At 41.9% G+C, this 26888-nt stretch overlaps 2 protein-coding genes and 2 long non-coding RNA genes across 4 annotated transcripts in view; 2 read left to right on the top strand and 2 right to left on the bottom strand.

Moving 5' to 3' along the window:
• Nucleotides 1–2846: 2846 nt before the first annotated feature.
• LOC308082712 (uncharacterized protein) lies at nt 2847–5385 on the top strand. The gene is made up of 3 exons (XM_080424675.1): nt 2847–2923; nt 3364–3658; nt 4338–5385. The coding sequence occupies exons 2-3, from the start codon at nt 3411–3413 to the stop codon at nt 5209–5211; spliced, it is 1122 nt and encodes a 373-aa protein (XP_080280801.1). The 5' UTR covers nt 2847–2923; nt 3364–3410; the 3' UTR covers nt 5212–5385.
• A 6450-nt stretch (nt 5386–11835) lies between these two features.
• LOC308082709 lies at nt 11836–13607 on the bottom strand. The gene is made up of 2 exons (XR_013932948.1): nt 13533–13607; nt 11836–13297 (listed from the first exon to the last, which is right to left on the bottom strand). It is a non-coding gene; the product is annotated as an uncharacterized lncRNA (long non-coding RNA).
• A 33-nt stretch (nt 13608–13640) lies between these two features.
• LOC308080219 lies at nt 13641–16423 on the top strand. Its single transcript, XR_013932677.1, has 2 exons — nt 13641–15563; nt 15656–16423. It is a non-coding gene; the product is annotated as an uncharacterized lncRNA (long non-coding RNA).
• LOC308080170 (uncharacterized protein) overlaps nt 15562–26888 on the bottom strand; it is a 104889-nt gene continuing 93562 nt past the window's right edge. Inside the window, exons 51-53 of the mRNA XM_080421946.1 lie at nt 26108–26210; nt 20875–20924; nt 15562–18122 (exon numbers count right to left, since the gene is read on the bottom strand). Coding sequence (XP_080278072.1) covers nt 18092–18122; nt 20875–20924; nt 26108–26210 — 184 coding nt within the window. The 3' untranslated portion in view covers nt 15562–18091. The remainder of the gene's footprint in view (nt 18123–20874; nt 20925–26107; nt 26211–26888) is intronic.

The raw sequence follows: 26888 nt of genomic DNA on the forward strand, positions 1-26888 counted from the left end.
GTGAGCTTGTAGATCGTCTATTTTCAAAAAGCTGATGTAGACTACTGTATATTATGATTAAAGTGGTTAAATATTTTTATGATATTCATAACTTTTGGTGGGGATCCCCTGGAACCCCCTCAAGGACCACTGGGGGTCCCTGGACCCCACTTTGAGAACCAATACCACAGGGTGTAGGAAAAGTCACATGTATTTTTTAAATAAAATCGCATATTTTTTATGTTTTTCGCATATTTCATATATTTTTTTCAACTTTCGCGAGTTCCAGCAATTTTAGCAAATTCCCGCAATTTCACCGCATTAATTCACATAAAAACCCTGCATATGCCATTGCATAATCAAAGTTTTTCTGGAGGGTCTAATTAATGGGACAATGAGCTGTTTTTGTGTTTGAAGCTCTGATAAATCTAAAGCTCCGTTCACATGACGCTCGTCTGTCACAAGCGTCATGGTGGAACTTCAACCTGGTTTGGGCTTTTTCTCCATTTACAACCCGTACATCTACATAAACGTTCACATTTCAAATATAAAGTGATGAGCCAAAGGCCATAGATGTAACAAGTTGAAACGGGTGGGTTTAAGTACCCGTATCTTCCGTATTGTTCAATAAAAAGCATTTTAATCCGATAGACGGCCATTTTCTCATAGAGTTACAATGTATCAGAGTGCAGTACACCTTCCAACCAATAGGGTCAAGCAGTTGAAAGCGTGGAGAAAATTCAAAGAAAATGGCCACTGATCGGATTAAAATGCTTTTTATTGAATAATACGGAAGATACGGGTACTTAGACCCACCCGCTTCAACTTGTTACATATATGGCCGTGGGGTCAGCACTTTATATTTGAAATTTGAACGTTAATGTAGATGTACGGGATGTAAATGAAAAAGGTGTCAACATCAGGTTGAAGTTTCGCCATGACTGTCATGATATGACTGTCATGTTTCAGGGCTCTGATGAATCTTGACGATCCAATCCAAAATAAGTGTTTTATTTTGAAAAACGTGACCTGGAAGGTAAAAAGCAGAAGCACCATCATCATCATCATCATCATCATCATCACCACAGCTTGTGTTGTTATTTAATAACCACGTCCCCCAGTGGAGGGTCTATGTCTATCTATCTATCTATGGTCAGATCTATGGTCAGATGGATGAATGAATGAATGAATGAATGAATGATGTCTAAAATAGAGCTTCTGAAGAGGCTGGTCCAGCAGCGGCTGAGCGCCGCCGCGGAGGAGATCTTCTGTCTGGTGGAGAGAACTTTATCTCAATATGAAGAGGAGATGATGGGATGCAAACATGATGAAGAGGAGGCGATGGGAGAGGAGGTGATGGGTGAGGAGGTGATAGGTGAGGAGGTGATGGGTGAGGAGGTGATGGGAGAGGAGGAGGTGATGGGAGAGGAGGTGATGGGAGAGGAGGTGATGGGAGAGGAGGTGATGGGAGAGGAGGTGATGGGAGAGGAGGTGATGGGATGTAGAGTCAGGGAGGAGAAGGAACGACAGAGATGCTGGAAGCTGCAGAAGCAGAGGAGGAGGAGGAGAGGAGGTCAGAACATGCATCAGGATGCAGGATGTGTTTAAAATGCATCTTCACTCATTTGCAGGATGCAAGTGTTATTTATCTCCTGACATGATAGGTGGGCTCTATAGTAGCCTTAGATCAAGACTAGATGTATTTGATCGATTTTGACATTTTTATAGCTTAGCCCCCCCCCCCCCCCCCCCCCAGTAGCCTGGACTTTCACCAGTAAAGCCCGTATTTTGCCTTACATGTACAAATGCTAAATATAAGGTGCTTGGCCGGTTGCCCCAAATGTTAACTAGGTGTCCGGAGTATTTGTGTAATGTATTAGTCCGTGATTTTTAATAGATTTGTTTGTAGCCGAACGCTATTTCCTTTTCCTTCCTGTTTACATTGCGTGTAATTCCGGCTTTCACCAGATGCGCCCCGTCGCTACCACCCATTGGTAACTTCCGACAGAATCGGACACAGACGGGATTAAAACACTTCTTAATTTGAAGATATGGACTGATACATTACATAAAGACTCCGTACCGCTAGTCAACATTAAGGGCAAGCGGGTAAGCACCTTATTATTACATTTTGGGGAAAATAGCCAATTTAACACCGAGGTGCCCACTCTTCCTTGGTGCCCACCTATCCTGTTACCGTTCAAACACGCTTGACACTCCTGTAAATTGTAACAAATCCCTGCAGCGTGCAGCATGGTGCAGCACTACTACAGCATGCATGCAGGAGGCAATAAGCTGCACTATGCTTTACATACTTTCTTTGTTGTTTACATGCATCTTTCCTCTCCTCCTGTTGTACAATAGGCCACAAATCAAATATCACTATTATCACAAGTTGGAGGAGGTCACCCATTCCTCCAAACTACATATACCTGCAGTTGTGAGAGATTAAATGCTAAATAAATGTCAAGTTGTTTATAACAGGTTTTTTTTAATACCATTTTCTCTCATTAGAGTCTTATTAAATGCTGCATATTTATATAATAATTGATTGTCCGGGACTTCTGCAGACCCCAGTCTGTTCTCACTGACTTGCCAATTATTATCATTTGCTTTTAGTTTGAATTCACTGTGATGTATGGACCTGCTCTGTGCCTCTGGTTCCACCTAGTGGTGAAAGGTTATATACCGGTATATCTATTTAACAAAGAAAAATACGTTTAATTGATGAATGTGTATTGTTTCTACATGTGTGTATGTGTGTGTGTGTGTGTGTGTGTGTGTGTGTGTGTGTGTGTGTGTGTGTGTGTGTGTGTGTGTGTGTGTGTGTGTGTGTGTGTGTGTGTGTGTCCAGACTCTCATCAGCAGGTGTTTATCTGTGGCTGTGGGAAGGAGGCTCCACATGAGGAACATCTGGACCAAGATGAACCATTACATATTAAAGGTACAGAGATGAACCATTACACATTAAAGGTATATAATGAAAAGTATAGAGGACAACACATATGATGAACCACTACACATTAACTAACACACTCACCGCCAAAGGGGAGAATTCTCCCCTTTTAATTATTATTTTTTATTTTGTTTTTGAATTCCTAAAATGTTTCTCTAATTTTTGAGTATAACATTTTAGGAGAAATCCTAACAAATTAGGAGATATAAATAAAAAAATAAAAATAAAAAACATTCACTTCAATGTTAAAAAATAAACGGACAAATAATTCACATTTTTTCTATAAAAAAATGATTAAAAACCCTGGCAGTGGGTGAGTACATTATGAATAAACTCTGGCAGTCAATGTGTTGGTATAGGTATATAAGTTATGTTTTTCCCACCTTATTTGAATATCCAACATTTAAAATGATCTGTTGTCTTTTAAGAAGAACAGGAGGAGGTGTGGAGCAGAGACAGAGATCTGCTGTGGGAAATGGAGCTACAAACCCACCAAACAGAGCTACAAACCCACCAAACAGACCTACAAACCCACCAAATAGACCTACAAACCCACCAAACAGACCTACAAACGCACCAAACAGACCTACAAACCCACCAAACAGAGCTACAAACCCACCAAACAGAGCTACAAACCCAGGAGGAAAGGAACCTACACAACCAGGAGGAAAGGCATACCCAGGAAGACCTCAGCCTGTGCTCCCATCTTTACCAGATCCACCGGTAGGTCTGTCACATTCATACATAATGGTAGGTCTGTTACATTCATACATAATGGTAGGTCTGTCACATTCATACATAATGGTAGGTCTGTTACATTCATACATAATGGTAGGTCTGTTACATTCATACATAATGGTAGGTCTGTTACATTCATACATAATGGTAGGTCTGTCACATTCATACATAATGGTAGGTCTGTTACATTCATACATAATGGTAGGTCTGTCACATTGATACATAATGGTAGGTCTGTCACATTCATACATAATGGTAGGTCTGTCACATTCATACATAATGGCCTGATCGCAATAATTTTTGCATAATCATCAGATTTGCTTCCATTCGTCTGTTGAAAAATAGCCGATCTACAAGCTCAGAGATCAGCTTGTAGTTGCATGGCCTCTTTTTGGCTTTAGTACATAATTTGATATTCTCATGTTCGGTCATTTCTGTCTATAGAAGTTATTTGTAATATCTGTAATATTTGTAATTTTAGTTTTCAAAGCCTGAAAGCCAAACAGAATTTAAATTATTATTTGTTCAATGCAAAAAAATGTTTTGACGATGACAGCCTACAGCCTACAGTAGTTCTTTAGTAGTTTGTGTTTCTTTGTGAAACCACACAGCCTTTTAAAGAACCATTGAAGAACCATACATGTTTCTGTGTGTTTTTCCACAGGGTAGAAAGCGGAGAAAACAAAGATGAAGGAAGCATCTCGCGTGTGAAACCAGAACCCGGCGCCGTCGAACCGTTTGGCGCCGCGGATTCAGCCGGCGACCGCGAGGCTCCTCCTGTGGACCGTCCTGAGGTCGTGACCCAGGAAGGAGTCGCTGTCCGACACGAAGGAGACGCCGGACCGCCTCGTTCGGGCCGCGACCGACCCAAACGGAAACGCCAGCCTTCTCCCGTCGTCGCCAAAGACGGGCGGACGTCGAGGACCGGTCGTTCCGCTCCTCGCGGAAACGTCGGCGGAATCCACTTCCGCTCGCAGGACGTCGTAATGGAGCGAGCGGAGAGTCAGGAGAAACGCGACGACGCCGACACGACGGAGGGCGTTTGTGAAACCCGCCTGGAGGCCGTGGAACGCCTGAGGTTTCACCTGGAGACCTTTGAAGAGGCCGATTTCAGCGTGGGGGCGGGCGGCAGAACCAATGGGAACACGGCGTTTCAGTGCCACGGCGGATTTAGTTTGGGTCAGACGGCAAAGGGTGGCGGAGCGGAGAAACCTCACCGCTGGGTCGTCTCCTCCTCCGACAAACACTTGGACCGAGGAGGAGGAGGAGGAGGCGACACGGAGATTATGAATCCTCCCGGGAATGTGGCCGCCATAGAGGCGGAGTTTGTGTGTTACGTCTGTCAGAAAGGGTTTTCTCTGAACGGAAACCTGAAGAGACACATGAGGATCCACACGGGAGAGAAACCCTTCGGTTGCCTGGTCTGCGACAAGCGATTTAACCAGAGCGACACGCTGAAGAAACACATGAGGACGCATCGGGACGAAGCCTTTCGGCATGACGTCGGTTTAGAAGTGGATGCCCAGCGTTGGCAGTGAGGATATTGCAGTTGGGCCCCCAGATATTTGGCGAAACACTTAAAATTTTGTTTATAATATCGTCTCAGTTGGGTGGATGAATGAATGAATGAATGACCGAATGACTGAATGAATGAATGAATAAATGACTGACCAAAGACGTGGAAGTCACACAGTTACAATACGTTTGTATTCCACCACACGTTTGACGGAGTAAAATTATGCTTTACTATAATCGAAGATCCCTGGTAAAAAATCATCCTTACAACACTGTAAACAGAGGATGGTTTAACATCCAGATCCTAGAGTTCAGACACACTTGAGTATAAAACAGCCTTAGATAAGGACTATGGTAGATGTATTTTATCAAGTCTGACTTTTACTTTCGGCCACAGACGGGATTAAAACACTTCTTTATTGAAATATATGGACTAATACATTGCACAAACATGCTGGACCGCTTGGTAACATTTGGGGCAAGCGGGTAAGCACCTTATATTTTACATTTGTACATGTTATATGCAAATACAGGCTTTGGGTAAACTGGGGGGGCGGGGGGGGTGATCGCTAAGACTCTCGTAGATATAAAAATATAAAAATGGATAAAATACATCTACGATAGTCCTGATCTAAGGCTAAGTATGGAACAGCTTTTTTCCTCGCCGAACCTTGTTCTGTTTCAGAAGCACGGCCCAAACCTGGTATGAACTAAATCATTACGTTTTAGGAAATAGGGGGGGGGGGGGGGGGTAGATGGATCCAATGCAGTTATTATTTAGTCACAAGCTCATGTTAATATTTTCTATTGGTTCACCATTTATAACCCCCCCGCCCCCCATATCCCATCTAAATGAGCTCTCATGGTGACACAATGCCACATGTGAGCTTGTACATCAGCTAATTTTGTTCCTTTTGGGTGACATTGTTGTATGATGAAGTAAGGCATTCATTTATGAAAAATAAAAATAACATACAAAGTTGAAATATGGAGATACAAGGTTTCTGCCCGACAACAACGATAAGCATTAAAGGCCCGGACCCCCGTTTGGCATTATTATTTATTTTATTTATATCTCTGGGATCCCAGTCTACACTGTAAGACCCTTAGTTGATAGAACTCCTGAGAGGGTCCTTGACGGGGTTCCAAGGGCCCCCCCCAGCTAAATGATGGATATAAGGAACCAAATGGACCCTTAAAAGGTACAAAATATAAGTCCTGAGAGTCACAAATGGAAAGTGTTATTGTCCATGAAAAAAGTGAAATGTCAGAATTAGCAATAGTTTGTTCTTGAATGTAATAGTGTGTATTTGCTGTGTGTAGTGTGTGTTGTATGTTGTGTGTTGTATGTTGTGTGCTCATCAGTGGCGGAAAAAGTACTCACATTTTTTCACTTAAGTAAAAGTATCAATACTGCAAAGAAATACTCTGTTACAAGTAAAAGTCCGGAATTAAAAATGTACTTGAGTAAAAGTACAAAAGTATTGGTATCAAAATGTACTTAGATTGCCAAAAGTAGAAAGTACTCATTATGCAGAATGTCCCATTTCACAAGTAGTCCATGAGCCAGAGCCCCAAAATTGAGCAATTATTATCGAAAGAGTGGGCAAAACCAAACCTATATTAAATTGTTCAGAGGGTCAATACGAGTAAATAAATGTATGATAACCTCACCACAGGAGCAGCTTTTTCATGGTTATCACACATTTTGTTATTTTCCCCATACGTACATGACAGGTGAAAAAAATGACAAAATTTAAAAAAGAGTTATCATAATGAAACTTCCTGAGTTGATTACTTACATGAAGACAATGATTTATCGTATTACAAGTTTTCTGAAATTGTATATTTAAATATGCAAATTAGGCATTTAGTCCATGAGCCAGAGCCCCAAAATCGAGCCAGATATTGAATATTCCCTCGTTAAAAACCTTTGACTCCAACATCTTAACAAAATGAAATAAGTATGTCGACTCTGGCTTTGTCCAATGTTCCAATGTTGATTCTGGAAAGTTATGCAAATTTGGGCATATTTTCTAATGCCTAATTTGCATATTTAAATATACAATTTCAGAAAACTTGTAATACGATAAATCATCGTCTTCATGTAAGTAATCAACTCAGGCAGTTTCATTATGATAACTCTTTTTAAAATGTTGTCATTTTTTGACCTGTCATGTACGTATGGGGAAAATTACAAAATGTGTGATAACCATGAAAAAGCTGCTCCTGTGGTGAGGTTATCATACATTTATTTACTCGTATTGACCCTCTGAACAATTTAATATAGGTTTGGTTTTGCCCACTCTTTCGATAATAATTGCTCAATTTTGGGGCTCTGGCTCATGGACTAAAGTTTTCAAATGTATAAACTGAAAATAGCAGATCTGCAAGCTCACAATGCGTTGCATCGCGACACATTGTGAGCTTGTAGATCTGCTATTTTCAAATGGCCGAAATGTACATAGAGGTGAAATGGTTAATGAATGTTTTGTCATAATAATCTAAATCTACAAAGTAACTAGTAACTGAAGTTTTAAAATAATTGTAGTGGAGTAAAAGTACAACATTTGCTTCTGAGATGTAATGGAGTAGAAGTAAAAGTATTGGAAATGGGAAGTACTCCAGTAAAGTAAAAATTCAAAATTAAGTACAGCAGTTGAGTAAATGTACTTAGTTACTTTCCACCACTGTGTGTTCATTACTTGAATGTTGTCATGATTCTGCCGTCCTGGACAGACAGGTCTGACAGACAGACAGGTCAGACAGCAGGTCTGTCAGACAGACAGGTCAGACAGACAGGTCAGACAGACAGGTCTGACAGACAGCAGGTCTGACAGACAGACAGGTCAGACAGACAGACAGACAGACAGACAGACAGACAGACAGACAGACAGGTCTGACAGACAGACAGACAGACAGACAGGTCTGACAGACAGACAGACAGGTCTGACAGACAGACAGACAGGTCTGACAGACAGACAGACAGACAGACAGGTCTGACAGACAGACAGACAGACAGGTCTGACAGACAGACAGGTCTGCGTCGACGAGGAGAATTCCACTGAAAGGTTAAAGAGAATAAAATGAAGCCAAAACAGAAAGACGGTTTAGTTTCTTTAAGGGTTAGTGGTCTTGTGTTCAATTAATGCTCTCCGCCAGGTCAGATAGGTTGTTGTGGGCCAGCAATGTTCGGAATTCGCCAATAAGGATGGAATAGGAAAAATTGGACGGAACCATCTTGATCACTTGACTGCAGAGATAATATGTATTATGTACCGATTTGCATAATGTTTGGACAACATCTGTTGGAGTAATATAAAAAAGTGTTGCAAAAATCTGCCTCCTGGTGGCGCTATAATAGGGCAATGTTTAAAGGGTGGCATTTGTTCCTCAACGAAGTGCGAATGTGTGTGCAAAGTTTCACCGCAATTGGACGCTGGGTTCATGATTTGCGGCATTTTGTTCAAAACGGGCCACTCCTGCAAAGTTTAGATGTCAATCTTAGCCAATCAGGATGGAATATGAGAAATCAAAGAGATCCGTCTTGATGACATGACTATAGAGATCATGTGTACCGATTTGCTTGAAATTTTGATAAAATCTGAGGGCTTAATATCAAAAAATCTATTTTACTTAAGACGGCCTCCTGGTGGCGCTATAAAAGGAAAATGTGAAAAATGTAGGGCAAAGGTTTTTCCTTGGCCTCTAGAGAGTGTGCAAACAAAGTTTTACACAGATCGGTGCAGTTATTAACACGAATCGGCCTGTTATAGCGCCACCATAGGCAGATTTGAAAACATTTAAGTGGCATTTCTTCCTCGGCCTAATGGGAATGTGCGTGTGAAATTTCACGAAAATTGCAAGCTGCGTTCATGATTTGAGGCATTTTGTTCAAAACGGACCAATCCTGCAAACTTTGGAGGCCAACCTTAGCCAATGAGGATGGAATCTGGGAAATCGGACAGATCCGGGTTGATCACATGACTATAGAGATACTGTGTACTGATTTGTATGACGTTTGGATACAATCTGTAGGAGTAATATAAAACAAATGGGTTTTGCACAAATCGGCCTCCTGGTGGCGCTATAACAGGCCCATGTGAAAATTTTGGGGCAGAGGTTCTGAATTGGTATTCAGCGAGTGTGTGTGCACAGTTTCGCTGCGATCAAGCCAACGGTGCCAGAGATTAGCTGCTGACAGACGGACGGACACACACACACACACACACACGGACGGACGGACAGGGGGTAAAACATACTCTCTCGCTATGCCTTTCGGCCTGGGGAAGACAATAAATAATGACTGAAGTGAAGTGGACAGTGTGTGGACCCAAAACACACAGTAAAATAATGTGTTAAAGCCAGATGGTCATTATTTATATCCCCCTACTGTAGGAGCTCAAACATCTGAGGGTAATATCTGATTCAGATCTACTTCTTTTCTGATCATTTTAGCAACAAATCAGGAATCTTTTTTTTTTCTTAAATTTTTATCCCACGATTTATTTATTTTACACCCAGTGCCAATTGTCTATGTAATCCTGGGCACTACCTTCCCTCTGCCAACCTAGAGAGCCCAGGGCCGAGCTCATGCCTCCTTCAATGCATGAGAGCCAACTGACCTTCTTGTCACCTGACAGGGGAGAGTTTCCCTGGTAGGACGTAGCGCGTGGAAGGAACACGTTATTCCAACCAGTTCTGCATGTGTTTGTGAGGGTATTATCTACCCTAGGAGACACGGGGAGAACATGCAAACTCCACACAGAGGCCCTTTAGCCAACCCCACCTAGGGTATGGGCACTGATGACACGAAGGAGAAGACACGCTAAATCAGGAATCTTGGCCAAATCTGAATCCCTTTCGTTCAGTGATGTACAAACTCTCATCATATGTCACTAATCACCATGATATAATATAATATTATAACATCATATAATATTATTATATTATACATATACCAGACTGAGCCAGATGTCAATCAATCAACCACAACTTGTTCCAAACACCAGTTCTTAAGTTAACTCAGGGTAGAACAGTGGTTCCCAAAATGTGTCGTCTTCCCGTAACCCTAATTGTAGATCTGCTATTTAAAAAAATATATGGAATTTATTTTCTTTAAGACATTCTTCTGAGACAAGACATTCTTATGAATAATTGTGATTAAAAAAATATATTTTGAAATAATATATTTTTTCAAATAAGAAGAAGAAACGACCCATAACATTAGGTACCCGTTAGAGGACGGAGTAGAACAACTTGCAGTGAGCCTGGTTTGTTTTAAAAATACAAGACTATAGGCTTTTATTGTTTTATTCATTGTCTCAGCTCCTATTTCTTGATTACTTCATTGCATATTATTTTAACTTGCACTGTGCTCAACCCCCCCCCCACTATGAAATAAAGGCATAAGCGTGAGTTGGGGAGGGTCCTCTGCTCTGAGTACATGATCCCACAAAATGATTTACCATTCTGTGCCTATCGGTACATAACTCGAACAGTGCTGAGTAGGCTCAAGCCAACGTCACAACGTTCGGGACGGCGGTCCTGATAACCATAGATATAGAAACCTAGATACCTCATTGGCCTCTGCAGTTCATTGTAGCGACTGGTATCTCAATACAAGGCTCTTCCGCAGGGCTGTTTGACTGCTGACCAATCATATCGCGTTGACTACTGGCCAATCACGGCGCGTCTAACTGATTAGTTGCTGCAAGGCTGCCTCTTAAGAAAAGACCCGCCCCACCTGCCTCTGATTGGCCTACCGAACGCCCCCCTTCTGTGACGCACACGGAAATGTCCAGCTTGCCCTGCTGAAGCGGAAGGAAGTGGAAGGCTAGCCCTGCGGAACAAGGAAGCAGCGCCCAGAGATACAAACGCTTCAGAGCCGAAGGAGGCGTCTACCTTTATATGTCTATGCTGATAACACCCAATGAATGGTCTGATAAATGGCGGGTAGGTCAGTATGTCGCCTACTTTGCCCATTCAATGGTCTGATAAAACGTGAATATGTCCCATTCAATGCATTGATAGCATCCGAATGGGGTGCATTTTTCTGTGCGTTGTCGTGGTTGCTGCTGGCCACACTGGTCAGTCAGGGTCAGATACAACCAATTAAAACAAGACAAAAAATAAAACATCACATGGATGCACCTGGGACGTATCATCAGTGTTGTAGCCTGGGGTCATCGGGTGTTTCGGGTCTCGCAACAACATACACCCTCACCCAGGTGACCCAGCCGGGGTTGATCAAGCCCCGACTTACGTCCCAGTAGCTACCCACGGTCAGTCCTCTTAGGGAAAGACAGACTTACGTCCCAGTAGATACCCACGGTCAGTCCTCTTAGGGAAAGACAGACTTACGTCCCAGTAGATACCCACGGTCAGTCCTCTTAGGGAAAGACAGACTTACATCCCAGTAGATACCCCCGCTAGATACCCTAGGCTCTGTGGATGGCCTCCTGGCGGGGCTCCTCCTTCGTCTCACCAGGTCCAGGACCTGAGCGTTACACCAGACAAACATTTCCTTCTGGTGTGATGGTTTCTTGGGGCCGTGGTGGTACTGCAGGCTCCCCTTGCGGCTTGCTTGAATGGCCCTCCTTAAAGGGAGTTTTGGGTCAGATACAACCAAAAACAAGACGGCAAAGTGAGATGTTGCAAAACCTTTTTATTGTTCTGCTGTTGTTCATCTTTCAATCACCTTCAGTCTATAATCATCACAGACACACAATATAGATTTACTGCGTTCCAACAGTGGCACGTTGAAATAATAAATGCCTTTAATTGTAGAAAATATATAAAACAAACTGCCTACGAAAAATATAAAAGGAAACGTTATATATTGTAAACACACAGCAGTAGCGTTGAATGAAAGCAGCATAGAAGTGCTGTGATAGAATAAACACCTTTAAAATGTAAAGCATGTAAAGTAACTAATACTGCAGTGGCGTTTTGTATGAATGTATAAAAAGATGAAAACAAATAGCTAAGTGTATTTAAAACCAGTCAGTTTGAAAAAGGCCAACTACACTCTGGCAAGAAAACAATACAAAACAAATCAAAACATAATCTCTCTCTATGCCTGTACTGTATATAATTCATTAGTTTTAATGCAGCTCTGTATCTTTATTTAATCCATCTATGGTACAGGCTCTAAAAGTGTCTGTGCCAAAACAGCACGTGGGTAACATTTTATAGTGAAAATCAGCTGTTTCCGCTCAAACAACGTCACTTATGTAACTTAACACAGCACGCCGGTGAACGCACATATACTTTACATTGTCAGATGCTTTTAATTTGAAGGTTGAACAGGATGTTCAGTGTGTTTTTACTTGACATGCTTGATCTATGGATGAACCTGACCACTGAGTGTACCGCTATTGTTGAAGGCTAAAAAAGTGCAAGTAAAAAATAAAGCACTTTTAAATTGATTGACTGTCTGTAGGCTATTTACTGCACGTAATCACAGGTAACGGAATTCGGGTTCATTATTTGACGGGCGGGGCGGGTCTGGTTTGTATTTTGATATAATCACAGGTGACGGGTCTCTGTGATTAATATCAGTGATATGAAGCTTAAAAAAGGTATTAGGCTACTATAGAATATGTGGGGAGCGTAACATGTCCACACGTTCAACCTCATTCATTCACAAAACGTGAATATAAGATGATTTTAAAATGCAGGCTGCTTCAGAACATTTCAACCATAATGGCATCATTTATTTTATCACCTGAATTAGTTTGGAACAAATACACCTTGTGAGGGAAACCTACGTGGGAAGGTATTATTACGCTGACATGGCTTCTACTTATATGTGATTGTCCTATTCTTAATGCAATAGTCAATAGGAGTCAATTAAATGTTCACTCCATCCAAATTCATTCGTCAAAAGTGATTCCATCTCCCATTTAGTGCATCGAGTCATTTTGGAAAAGGGCAAAAAAAAACACCTGAAGCGAGCGTGAAGCAGAGTGTGTGCGAGTTGTGAACCCGCCTACTTTAGTCACGCATCTTAAATAATGAATGTTGAAATAAGGAATAATGCAGGAATAATGCTCACTCAAAGAGGGAAACACTGCGTCAGACTTTAGGCAATGTTTTTAGGCAGGTCTAAAAAGCAAGAATCACTTTCTTTTTTCTTCTTTTTTAATTTAATTTTGTATCCCTCGATTTTGTAACCCTTTTTTCACCTGGTGCCAATTTGCTAAGTGACCCTGGGCGCTACACTCCCCTCACCAGTCTAGGGAGGCCAGGGCCGAGCTCATGCCTCAATGCATGAGAGCCAACTGACCTTCTTGTCACCCGACAGGGGAGTTTCCCTGGTTGAACGTAGCGGAAGGAACACGTTATTCGAAGAATCACTTTCTGACTTTTATCACTCCTAAGATAGCAATGCACCAACAATTAGCCTCATTTTAAGAACATGACACCCCCCCCCTCCCCCCCCCCCCATGGCTGCAAGTCAAATTGGTTAATATAGCGTCACAATGATTTTAACAACTTTAACCATACTTTAGCGCAACACTTCATGCCGTGCTATGAGCTTGCAGATCTGCTATTTTTTAAATATCGTGCAAATGTGTGCAAATCTTTGATTATATATATATATATATATATATATATATATATATATATATATATATAATTTTTTAAAGCGAAACATTTCAACTCTAATCTTTGCTTCTGGGGGTCCCTGGCACAACATATTTTTGAGATGGGGGTCTGCAGCCGAATACATAACAACTGTGAACATGACAACTGTGTCGGTTGTAAACTAGCTTTGTCCTGGGTGTCAGATATACAGTATAGGACCTTAATGTGTCTCTACTAGGGGTGTAACGATACGTTTTAACAACGATTCGATACGTATCACGATACTTGGTTGTCGATACGATACATGAACGATACAGGTTAATTTAGAACCATACGATACGTTTCGATTCAGCGATTTAGTCGATACGATACATGAACGATACAGGACAGGTTAATTTAGAACGATACGATTCGATTCAATGATTTAAAATCGATATAGTAACTATTTATTTACCCAAGAATTCTGTGTGAAAAATAAATACCTGGATACTGGATATAAACCCCTCTTTCTCTTTTCTTCTTCTTAAAAGTACTTAGTATTGATATAATTGATTATTTGCATTGCAGAACGATTCGATACGATTATTTGCATTGCAAAACGATTCGATACGATTCAAAGTCAAACGATACGATATTTAGCTGTTTGCATATCGATATAGTAGATCGTTGAAAATTCAAAACGATGCATCGATGCAGTTACTGTATCGTTACGGGCCTAGTCTCTACCTCTTCATCAGTGTTGGACAAGTTACTAGTTACTCATTACTCCTTTAACACATTAACCGCCAAGAACGTAGTCCTACGGTCCGTTAAATCCAACTGTTACCGCTCCCATTCTACAGACGAAACTGAAACTCAATTCTCTTCCTGTAGTTTTTTCTCCTCGCATATCACTGTTTAACGTAATCCGCTCTAACTACAACATGGATGCCCCGTTTGACACGTGATTTTCACTGGGAGATACAGTGAGATGTCGCGGATGTAAACAGACAGTGCACAGCTCAATATTAAGGATTTTAACAAGATCTATGGCGACATGAAAAAAACAAAAAAACAACAAAAACACCTTGGCACTGGTGAGTACATTATGAGATTAACCTCTGGCGGTCGATGTGTTAAAAGAGTAATAACATTACATTTCTTATTACTCGGTAGTAAGCGTCAACTAGTTACATTAGTTAGTTGTACTAGTTAACACTAGTTACAAGTTGTACTATATTACTTTTACCCTCGTAATTACGTCATCATGTTGCGAGAGAGCACATTCTTAAACACAACAGATATACAAAATATAATGCGTGTTGATAGCTTGTAGATCCGATCTTTTTGCATTTGACAACCTCCTACTATGGAGTATACATTATTTATAGGCTTCATGTAATCTAATTTGGTGGAACTGTGTTCATTGTAACTTAGTACCTCAAAGTTACTTGGATTAATAACAGTAATATTACTGTTTTGGCAACACTGCTAGTTAATTGGGAAAGTAATAATATTACAGTAATATATTAGTAAGTATAGCTGCTTCCCAATACTACTCTTTGATACAATACAGTAAACTTCAGTCAGAACTAAAAGCATTGAAACATTAAAAACATTAAAAACAAATCCTTCATTAACACACTGTCAGAGCCAGGCTCTTCAAACCTGTCTGTCATTGGTGATCATAGTGATGATACTCATAATACCACTGGTTCTCAATATGGGGTTAGGGGAACCAAATGGACCCTTACAGGTCTGTAACTCTGAGAGTGTACACATGGAACCAAATGGACCCTTACAGGTCTGTGACTCAGAGTGTACACATGGAACCAAATGGACCCTTACAGGTCTGTGACTCTGAGTGTACACATGGAACCAAATGGACCCTTACAGGTCTGTAACTCTGAGAGTGTACACATGGAACCAAATGGACCCTTACAGGTCTGTAACTCTGAGAGTGTACAAATGGAACCAATTGGACCCTTACAGGTCTGTGACTCTGAGAGTGTACACATGGAACCAAATGGACCCTTACAGGTCTGTAACTCTGAGAGTGTACACATGGAACCAAAAGACTGGGTTCCAATGTAGGCATTTTTATCCAGAGTGACTTACAGTAATCAATGTAAACACATACATAGAATGTAGAGACAGTGCAGTGTCTCAGTAAACTAGGATCACAGGTAAACCAAGAACATATAGCATCAGTCTAAACATTATAATATTTAAAAAAAAATAGTTATAATCTGTATATTGAAACTATACAAACTATAGGATGCCAGATCAACACATGAACCTGGCATCTACCATGTTACGTAACCTGGTATCATGATATCTAAATGACATTTTAACCTTTGCATAAGACTGCTACGGGCTGAGGCTGAATGATAACCCATTGTACTCTCAAGACGAATTCCAAAACCCAAAATCTCTGCTCACTCACTCACTCACTCAGTCCTCCAGCTTGACCCGGATATAGTTTTGTCCCGATTGGTCATTTTCTTTTTGAAGGAGACAAGTGGAGGAGTCGAGTGGAGGAGTCGAGTGTGATCTCCGAGTGCACTTGGAGCGGCTTTCAGCGAGTAAAAATAAAGTGTAGGCTCGGCAGAGTTTCGTGTCTCCTGGCGGAAGACTTCCGCATCACGTGTTCACGTTTTTACACATTTTTTTTTCCTTCTCCCGTGACGTATACATGATTCTCCTCTAAACACTGCCTGAAACCTGAAAGTCAGGATTCCATAAGTTTGCGCATCCAGTAAGTCCTTCATTCACTATTTCAGGAATAAGTGCCTTTGCACACCAACAATGTTACCTATAAAGATAACAATGTTACCTATAAAGATAACAATGTTACCTATAAAGATAACAATGTTCTTCACTCTTCTATTCTATACCTGCATATTATTCTATGCACTACGCATTATTCCAGCTGTGTGAAACATCATGAGTGAAGGCAGAAATGATGCTGGGTGAGCATTCCCATCCTATGAGGCCCAGTGGTGTAACTAAGTACATTTACTCAAGTACGCTTTTGATGATTTTTTTTTACTTTACTGGAGTATTTCCCATTTTCAATACTTTTACTTCTACTCCATTACATCTCAGAGGGAAATATTATACTTTTACTCCACTACAATTATTTGACAGCTTTAGTTACTAGTTACTTTGTAGATTTTGATTATTATTACAAAACATACATTACCCACTTCAGCCCTATGTACATTTAGACCATTTGAAAATAGCTGATCTACAAGCACACAATGCGTCGCATCGCGACGCATTGTGTGCAGATCAATGCATTGTGTGCATTGATCTGCTATTTTCAAAATGTTTTTATACATGTTGAACTTGTGAAATGGGACATTCTGCATAACGAGTACTTTTACTTTTGGTACGTTAAGTATATTTTGATGCCGACACTTTTGTACTTTTACTCAAGTCAATTTTGATTACCGGACTTTTACTTTCTACACTGCAGTATTGATACTTTAAAAAAATAAAAGTAAAAAAACTGAGTACTTTTTCCACCTCCGGAAATCCACCCGGTGGATTACTCCGTCCTCGAAACCTGAGCCTCTCCTCCTCGCTGGGGGCGGGGCTAAGGCGTGAGGGGAGTGAGTGAGTGTGTAACTTTGGGGTTATATTGGAATTAGGCTTCAGAGCAAGCCCCCAGAACCCAGTGGTTGCATTGAAGCACATTGGACATGCTGGCCATTCGTAGGTACTGCAGCTTAAATGGATGGGGCCACTTCACAATGTACGAACGAAAACGGTTTCGACCAATGGGCTCGACTCACAAGCTTGCGCACAAGCTTGCGCACGGGGCCGTGCACCTCTGTGACGTAAAACGCGCCACTTCTGTGGCGCAGAACGTATCACAGTGGCCCCAAATAGGACCCGCCCATCACACTTTCCAACCCGGAAGTAGGGGTGAATTCGCTTCATGCGCTGAGTGAGCAACTCAATGCAAGTGGATGGGAGGGGATTTCGGGTGCCCTCTCTATTATTTTTAACTCTATGTTTCAGAGTCACTGACCTGTAAGGGTCCATGAAGGTGGACCCACTGGGGGTCCGTCTCCCCCAGACCCCCCTGCTGAGAACCAGTGGCTTATCCTATAGTGATATATGTGTGTGAATAATATACATTAATATGCAACAATACTAGCAGAGAGCGGTGAATGCAGGGCAGGCTGCCACAGTGCTGTGGAGAGAGGGGGGGGGGGGCAAGGCATCAGCGTGAGTCGCAGAGTGATGACATCACCACTCTGCTCGGAATGATGACATCATCATCATCATCATGGCGGTGTGGGCGTCGGCTTCATACGTACGTTACTGGTTATCTTCATCTTTCAGATCGAACCTGAGGAGGAGATATGATATTAAATACACCGTCTGTCAGTCAAGCTATTACAGGGGCAATAGATCAGTGCAGGGTTAGAGATAAGGTTAGATTCAATAGATCAGTGCAGGGTTAGGGATAAGGTTATATTCACTAGATCAGTGCAGGGTTAGAGATAAGGTTAGATTCAATAGATCAGTGCAGGGTTAGAGATAAGGTTAGATTCAATAGATCAGTGCAGGGTTAGGGATAAGGTTAGATTCAATAGATCAGTGCAGGGTTAGAGATAAGGTTAGATTCAATAGATCAGTGCAGGGTTAGATAAGGTTAGATTCAATAGATCAGTGCAGGGTTAGAGATAAGGTTAGATTCAATAGATCAGTGCAGGGTTAGAGATAAGGTTAGATTCAATAGATCAGTGCAGGGTTAGGGATAAGGTTAGATTCAATAGATCAGTGCAGGGTTAGAGATAAGGTTAGATTCAATAGATCAGTGCAGGGTTAGATAAGGTTAGATTCAATAGATCAGTGCAGGGTTAGAGATAAGGTTAGATTCAATAGATCAGTGCAGGGTTAGAGATAAGGTTAGATTCAATAGATCAGTGCAGGGTTAGAGATAAGGTTAGATTCAATAGATCAGTGCAGGGTTAGAGATAAGGTTAGATTCAATAGATCAGTGCAGGGTTAGAGATAAGGTTAGATTGTATAGATCAGTGCAGGGTTAGAGATAAGGTTAGATTGTATAGATCAGTGCAGGGTTAGAGATAAGGTTAGATTGTATAGATCAGTGCAGGGTTAGAGATAAGGTTAGATTGTATAGATCAGTGCAGGGTTAGAGATAAGGTTAGATTGTATAGATGAGTGCAGGGTTAGAGATAAGGTTAGATTCAATAGATCAGTGCAGGGTTAGAGATAAGGTTAGATTCAATAGATCAGTGCAGGGTTAGAGATAAGGTTAGATTCAATAGATCAGTGCAGGGTTAGAGATAAGGTTAGATTCAATAGATCAGTGGTTCTCACACATTTTGGCTGTATTCATGTTAACTCATTCACTGCCACTGACGTAATTATTCCCGTTTACCAATGCTGCCACAGACGTAAAAAACATATTCTTTAAATAATGTTTTCGTTTTCCTCACACAGAACCCGTGATATCGTGATCTGAAGATTTGCTGCTCCAATCACCTCTTGGTTAACTTATTACTTAAAAATCCTTTATCTCGGCTCCTGTGCATCGATTTTTTTTACTATGTATTTTTGGTCGAGACTAAAGGTCCTTACACACCGGGGCGAATTCTTCATGCGAATAAATACTTTTTTTTAAAAAACCTTATAAAGTCAATGCAAGCGTCCACATCAGTTTCGCGAAGCGAAAAAGCGTCTTTTAATTATTCGGAACGAGTCCGAATTTTGCGTATATTCGCATATTCGCCGGTGTGTAAGGACCTTAAGTGCTATTTTCAGAGGCAGACAATTAATGTCAACGAGGTCGCGATGACCTCGTTGACATTTGTGAAACCACACAGTATAACCCTCAGTGATTTAGTTTTTGTCTCATTCCTAAGCCAATAATTTGATGATCTCCATGAATTCAAGTGTCCATGGGGTGTGAACTATCCCTTTATGTATTTTCATATAGTTAACCTTTAAAACCCTCAATATTTAGTCAACTTGACCGCAACGCCGTTGTGAGCTTGTAGATCGGCTATTTTAGGCTAATGTTCCCCACCACACAAAGATTTGGCGGACCACTCTGTAGTAACACTGAGGACCCTCTAGGGGTCCCGGACCCCCCTGTAATAATAAAAAATAAATAAAAAACTATGGTCTTGTTGCCCACATGGACAAACAAACAGATACAGACATACGCAGCATACTTATGGTAGATGAGGTGACCTAGGGGAAGGCTTTCCTGAACAGATGTGTCTTTAGAACTGATTTAAAAGATGTCAGAGAATTAAAGGGGAGGGCGTTCCACAGCCTAGGTCCTTGGACAGCAGAAGCCCGATCACCCTTTGTTACTAGGCATGTCGGAGGGACCTGGAAGGGGGGCCTCCTCTGAGGATCTCAGGCTGCGGGGTGGATCAGAGCGAGGCACCAGGGCTGTGATGTACCGGGGGGCCAGACCATTTCGGGCTTTAAAAGTTAATAAAAGTATCTTAAAATCAATTCTAAAAACGACAGGAAGCCAGTGGAGAGTTGCCATGACAGGGGTGATATAGAGCAATAATGTGCTCTTACTGCAGTGTGCTATCTCATGACGTCCTGTACACATCAGGAAAAGACCCCCATGAGATGAAGATTTATGCCGTTAAAATGTATTATGAAACTATTCCAGATGTTGTACAGATTGTGCCAAAATCAAACAGACAGAGTATTTGTACATATTTTGTATTTCCTCATGCTTTTTTTTTGTATATAATTTTTATTTTTCCATGCTTCCCCCCCCCTTTTTTTTTACATTTATTTTGTATTTTATTTTTTCCATGCTTCTTCTTTTTTTGTACATAGTGGTATTTTTTCTGTATTATCTGTATTTTCATGTTGATTTTTGAACTGTTTGGTTGCTACTATATATGTCTATGAAATTAACTCAAGGACCCCAACGGAAACAAGTCCGCAAGGACTTTTTTGGCCGGACCTTTTAGACAAAAGCATTATAAATGTAACTGTGTTGTTTTACATTCTTTTGCCTAATAAAAATTTCAATCAATCAATCAATCAATCAATCAATCAATCAATCAGTGTCTGTGTGTAAAAGTGTCTCAACTCACCACTCTGTAACACCTGACCGCAGATCTATCTGAGACAGCTCTATCTGCACCTACATGAATATAAAACACAATACATGTATTATACAGCTCTATCTGCACATAAATGTTATAATATAAAACACAATACATGTATTATACAGCTCTATCTGCACATAAATGTTAGCATACAAACACCATTTTTTCATTTCCTGAAAGGTTAATATTTTGGACATAGTTGGTTTCTGCCCGGCAACAGAGACATAATAAACTCATTACATGTCAGAGTGTACCTGTGACGGTTCCCTGTATACAGTAGTATGATAATGTATCACTCTTAGGTTATATGGTTATGGTTTATAGCTTTGTATTCATTTGTGTTTTCATTGGTTCCTATAGGACTTGGGGAGCAGTGACATGTTGGCAATCAGCCAAATTGGCGTACACCTGGGCCCGGGTGTCGACGCCCTATAAAAGCCTGCCTCCCCAGTCCTCCTTCTCTCCTTCAGTTCATTTGATTTAGCTCCTCACCCAACCTACACCTCCTTGTTTCCACTTTATGTTCACACCTTCAACACTCACACACACCAAACAATCCACTCATGCATACACGCAATACACTACTGACTTTACTGATTTCCACACCTCATCTGTTCATTTATCTATTTGTTCATTTTGGTTACTTAAATAAACACTATATTCTTTGTAAACTGCGTCTCCCCTGTCTTTTTGTTGTGTTCCCTGGTCCCCCTAGGCCAGGGTCATAACAAAATGGGGGCTCGTTCCGTAAAACTTTTGAGTGTGCAGTAAGTTTGGTGAGTCAAGTGACTCGCTCTTCTGCATTTGTTTGCTGCGACGCAGGTGTCAATTGGCCAAATTGGCAGTTGATTAAGGGCTCGTTTGCGCCGTGGTTTTTTGAAAGGAGTGTCATTTGGGAATCAATCCGGGGATTCCCTGGTCCATTTGGTTCAACGGTCCGGTGAGTAGAGACAAAGCGATGTTACACGCTTGTTTTTGTCTGGACTTTCTTTGGGAGATGCAGTTAATTTCTTTGGTTTGAATTTAATCTGTTTAGATTTTGAATTTAATCTGTTTAGATTTTGATAATTTACAGATTTGATTAAGTTGCTACGGGGGGGGAGTTTTTTCCTGGTATTTGTGCTGCTAAGTTGAAGGAAAAAAAAAAAAAAGTTACCTGGCTGGTTTTTGGTTTCAGTATTATTATGAGTGTCCCTGTTAGGTGCGATTTAGTTACTGGGTTAAAAGATTAGGTCGCAGGGTTAGGCCGGGGGGTGGTTTAGGTGCAAGGTGCGGCTGTAGCGGGTGTGTACCGGTGCGTGCACATTCCGTCTCGGGGGCACAGCTAAGGGCTGGACGTAGGTCGCCAGCTACTGGTTGCTTTTCCTACCCCTTGGTATGAGCTAGGCCTTTGCGGTGGCCTTCAGTGCGTAAATACCTTCCGCAAACCGGCATGAAGACGGGTGGAGTTAGTTTGGGGATTATATAGAGCAGAGGGGCACTTGTATTTTGTTTTGTTTACCAGCTGGGGGGCTAACTTAGCGCACATTAGCTAGGATGTGTACCCTAGAGGCATTTTTGGGTTCTCCTTCGGAGGAACTATTACTTCAGTGCACCAAAGACCAGTTACTTAAAATAGCAGAGCATTTTAAGATAAAAATTGAGGCAGGTGACAAGAAATTAAAGGAGACCTTAGTGGCAGTGTTAAGAGTACATTTATTTGAAACTGATTTGTTAAAGGAATATGAAGAGCCAGAAAAGATTTCACCTATCCAGATAGAGGCGGCAAAGGCGGTGCCTTTACCTGTAGCAATGCCAGGGTTGACATTCGACCAACAAAAAGAACTAATGAGCCGTACTGATGCAGGAGGACAATTTAGGAATAGATAAGCCTGTTAGCTTTTATTCCAAGAAATTCAACTCTTACCAGCTAAATTACTCAGTCATAGAAAAGGAAGGATTGGCTTTGATTTTAGCTTTACAACATTTTGACGTTTATGTGGGCGGTAGTACCCCCGTTGTTATATATACTGACCATAACCCCCTGACTTTTCTGAATTCTCTGCAGTGTCCAAACCAGAGGTTGATAAGGTGGTCACTGTTCCTGCAGTCCTATACTTTGGACATCCGTCATGTTAAAGGGACGGAGAACGTGGTGGCCGATGCGTTATCACGGGCTCCTCATGACTGAGGGCCTGATTATCTCCGTAGGTCCTCGTCTTGCCTCTGTCTTTCACCCCTTAAATGCTTCCTTGGATCCGGTTGCTGGGGTGGAGGTCTGTGACAGGGTGCGCGCGGCCATTGGAGTAGAGGTTTGGTATAGGAGATGGGTAGTATATTTATTGTAAATTGGATGCCGGTGATCCCTTAGGGACCCCGTCTTTATGGGGGGGGGGTGTGACGGTTCCCTGTATGATATTAGTATGTTATGTCACGGTTGTTAGGTTATATGGTTTCTTTGTATTCATTTGTGTTCTCATTGGTTCCTAGGACTTGGGGAGCAGTGAGCTGAGTTGGCAATCAGCCAAATTGGCGTGCACCTGGGCCCGGGTGTCCACGCCCTATAAAAGCCTGCCTCCCCAGTCCTCTTTCTCTCCTTCAGTTCATTTGTTTTAGCTCCTCACCCAACCTACACCTCCTTGTTTCCACCTTATGTTCACACCTTCAACACTCACACACACCACACAATCCACTCATGCATACACGCATTACACTACTGACTTTACCATTTTGTTATGACCCTGGCCTAGGGGGACCAGGGAACACCAAAAATACAGGGGAGACGCAATTTACAAAGAATATAGTGTTTATTAAAGTAATCAAAATGAACAAATATATCATAAATGAACAGATGAGGTGTGGAAATCAGTAAAGTCAGTAGTGTAATGTGTGTATGCATGAGTGGATTGTGTAGTGTGTGTGAGTGTTGAAGGTGTAAACATAAAGGTGGGAGGAAGAGGTGTAGCTGGGATGAGGAGCTAAAGCAAATGAACTGAAGGAGAGAAAGAGGACTGGGGAGGCAGGCTTTTATAGGGCGTGGACACCCGGGCCCAGGTGCACGCCAATTTGGCTGATTGCCAACTCAGCTCACTGCTCCCCAAGTCCTAGGAACCAATGAGAGAAACAAATGAATACAAAGAAACCATATAACCTAAGAGTGACATAACATACTATAATATCATACAGGGAACCGTCACACCCCCCCCCCATAAAGAAGAAAAATTCAGAAGCGCTTGCGTGCCTCGATACACTATTGACTCATTTGCCTGCCACAGGCCGCAGGGAACTTTCAGGTTTAATCCGGGATACAGGGTGAATGCGGATAAGCGTCAATATTTGGAAGCAGAGGTCAATTACATGCTAACAAATGGCATTGCAGAGCCATGTGCATCTAGTTGGGCTTCACCTTGTATATTGGTTCCCAAGTCAGACGGAACATTTCGTTTTTGTTCTGATTTCCGTAAAGTGAATAATGTCACTAAACCTGACTCTTTTCCACTTCCTAGAATGGATGATTGCATCGATCAGGTGGGCTCCGCGAAGTTCGTGAGTAAATTCGATCTATTGAAGGGATACTGGCAGGTGCCTCTGTCAGCGCGAGCGCGTGAGATAGCCGCTTTTATAACGCCTAATGGTCTTTATTCATACAAGGTCATGCCTTTCGGACTTCGAAATGCGCCTGCTACCTTTCAGCGGCTTATGAATCAAGTGATTTGGGATATGCCGGGGTGTGCAGTGTATTTGGACGATGTAGTTGTCTATTCAGACACATGGGAGGTTCATATGGAACGCATTCGGGAACTGTTCAACCGCTTGAGGGAGGCAAGGCTCACTGTCAATCTTGCCAAGTGTGAGTTTGCAAGGGCGACAGTGACCTACCTCGGTCGAGTGGTTGGGCAGGGCCAAGTGTGTCCGGTTGGTGCCAAGGTTCATGCTGTTGAGCAGTATCCGGTTCCAACTACAAAGAAAGAGCTCATGCGCTATCTTGGTTTAATAGGTTACTATCGTAGTTTCTGTAGGAATTTTGCGACAGTTGTGGTGCCTCTCACCAACCTACTTAAGGCTAAGGCACAGTTTGTCTGGTCACCCGCTTGCCAGGAAGCGTTTGAGCAGGCTAAATTGCTCTTGTGTACCGCTCCTGTTCTGGCAGCTCCACGTTTAGACAGGCCATTTAAAATCTACACTGATGCCAGTCATGTGGGGGCGGGGGCCGTACTGATGCAGGAGGACAATCTAGGAATAGATAAGCCTGTTAGCTTTTATTCCAAGAAATTCAACTCTTACCATCTAAATTACTCAGTCATAGAAAAGGAAGGATTGGCTTTGATTTTAGCTTTACAACATTTTGACGTTTATGTGGGCGGTAGTACCCCCGTTGTTATCTATACTGACCATAACCCCCTGACTTTCCTGAATTCTCTGCAGTGTCCAAACCAGAGGTTGATAAGGTGGTCACTGTTCCTGCAGTCCTATACTTTGGACATCCGTCATGTTAAAGGGACGGAGAACGTGGTGGCCGATGCGTTATCACGGGCTCCTCATGACTGAGGGCCTGATTATCTCCGTAGGTCCTCCTCTTGCCTCTGTCTTTCACCCCTTAAATGCTTCCTTGGATCCGGTTGCTGGGGTGGAGGTCTGTGACAGGGTGCGGGCGGCCATTGGAGTAGAGGTTTGGTATAGTAGATAGGTAGTATATATATTTTTTGTAACTTGGATACCGGTGATCCCTTTGGGACCCCGTCTTTATGGGGGGGGGTGTGACGGTTCCCTGTATACAGTAGTATGATAATGTATCACTCTTAGGTTATATGGTTATGGTTTATAGCTTTGTATTCATTTGTGTTTTCATTGGTTCCTATAGGACTTGGGGAGCAGTGACATGTTGGCAATCAGCCAAATTGGCGTACACCTGGGCCCGGGTGTCGACGCCCTATAAAAGCCTGCCTCCCCAGTCCTCCTTCTCTCCTTCAGTTCATTTGATTTAGCTCCTCACCCAACCTACACCTCCTTGTTTCCACTTTATGTTCACACCTTCAACACTCACACACACCACACAATCCACTCATGCATACACGCAATACACTACTGACTTTACTGATTTCCACACCTCATCTGTTCATTTATCTATTTGTTCATTTTGGTTACTTAAATAAACACTATATTCTTTGTAAACTGCGTCTCCCCTGTCTTTTTGTTGTGTTCCCTGGTCCCCCTAGGCCAGGGTCATAACAGTACCGACCTGTCCAATGACATCGCGGCTCCTGAAGGAGGCGGAGCTGTTCTTCACAGACACACTGAGGTTCCTGTGCCGGGCGTCCTCCATAGACACACTGAACTCGAACCTGTGGTTTTAAAAAAAAAGAACAATGAGGTCAACATGAGTCATTTAAACGTCAACGGGCGTACGGAACGGAGCGCATGCCTCAGGCTGACGTGAAATGGCACCGTCGCTCTATGAATTGAGTACAAAGGACCCCAATGGAAACAAGCCATAGGCTTTCTTGGGTTTTAAATCCTCTTAACTGACCTTGTGTTGAACTGTACTTTCTGGTGCTTTTTTTTTTGCAAACTGCTAATTAAGTACATTACATTACATTACAGTCATTTAGCAGACGCTTTTATCCAAAGCGACTTACAATAAGTGTATTCAACATAGGTAGGGAACGAAAACTACTAATCACCAGAAGTCTGAAGTGCATTTTCTGCAAAAACAAGCAACCAAGAGTATACCTAGCGCTAAGGTAAAAGTGCAATATATCAGCTACCTATTTCCTTAAACAGATGAGACAAAATAGCTAAATCAAATGAGCATGAGCTAAAACAAATAAGTGTATCGACTAAACAAGATCCAATAAACAATCCAATAATCCAATAAACAATACAGCAATAGAAAACAAGCGTTCGTACAACTAGTTAACAACAAGTAGGTCAGGCAGAGAGGAAGGGTAGTGTTTCCTGAAGAGGTGGGTTTTCAGTCTGCGGCGAAATATGGGCAGTGACTCTGCTGTCCTAACATCAGT

This window comes from Gymnoscopelus braueri (genome assembly GCF_963280865.1).
Source record: "Gymnoscopelus braueri genome assembly, chromosome: 3".
Taxonomy (NCBI): Eukaryota; Metazoa; Chordata; class Actinopteri; order Myctophiformes; family Myctophidae; genus Gymnoscopelus; species Gymnoscopelus braueri.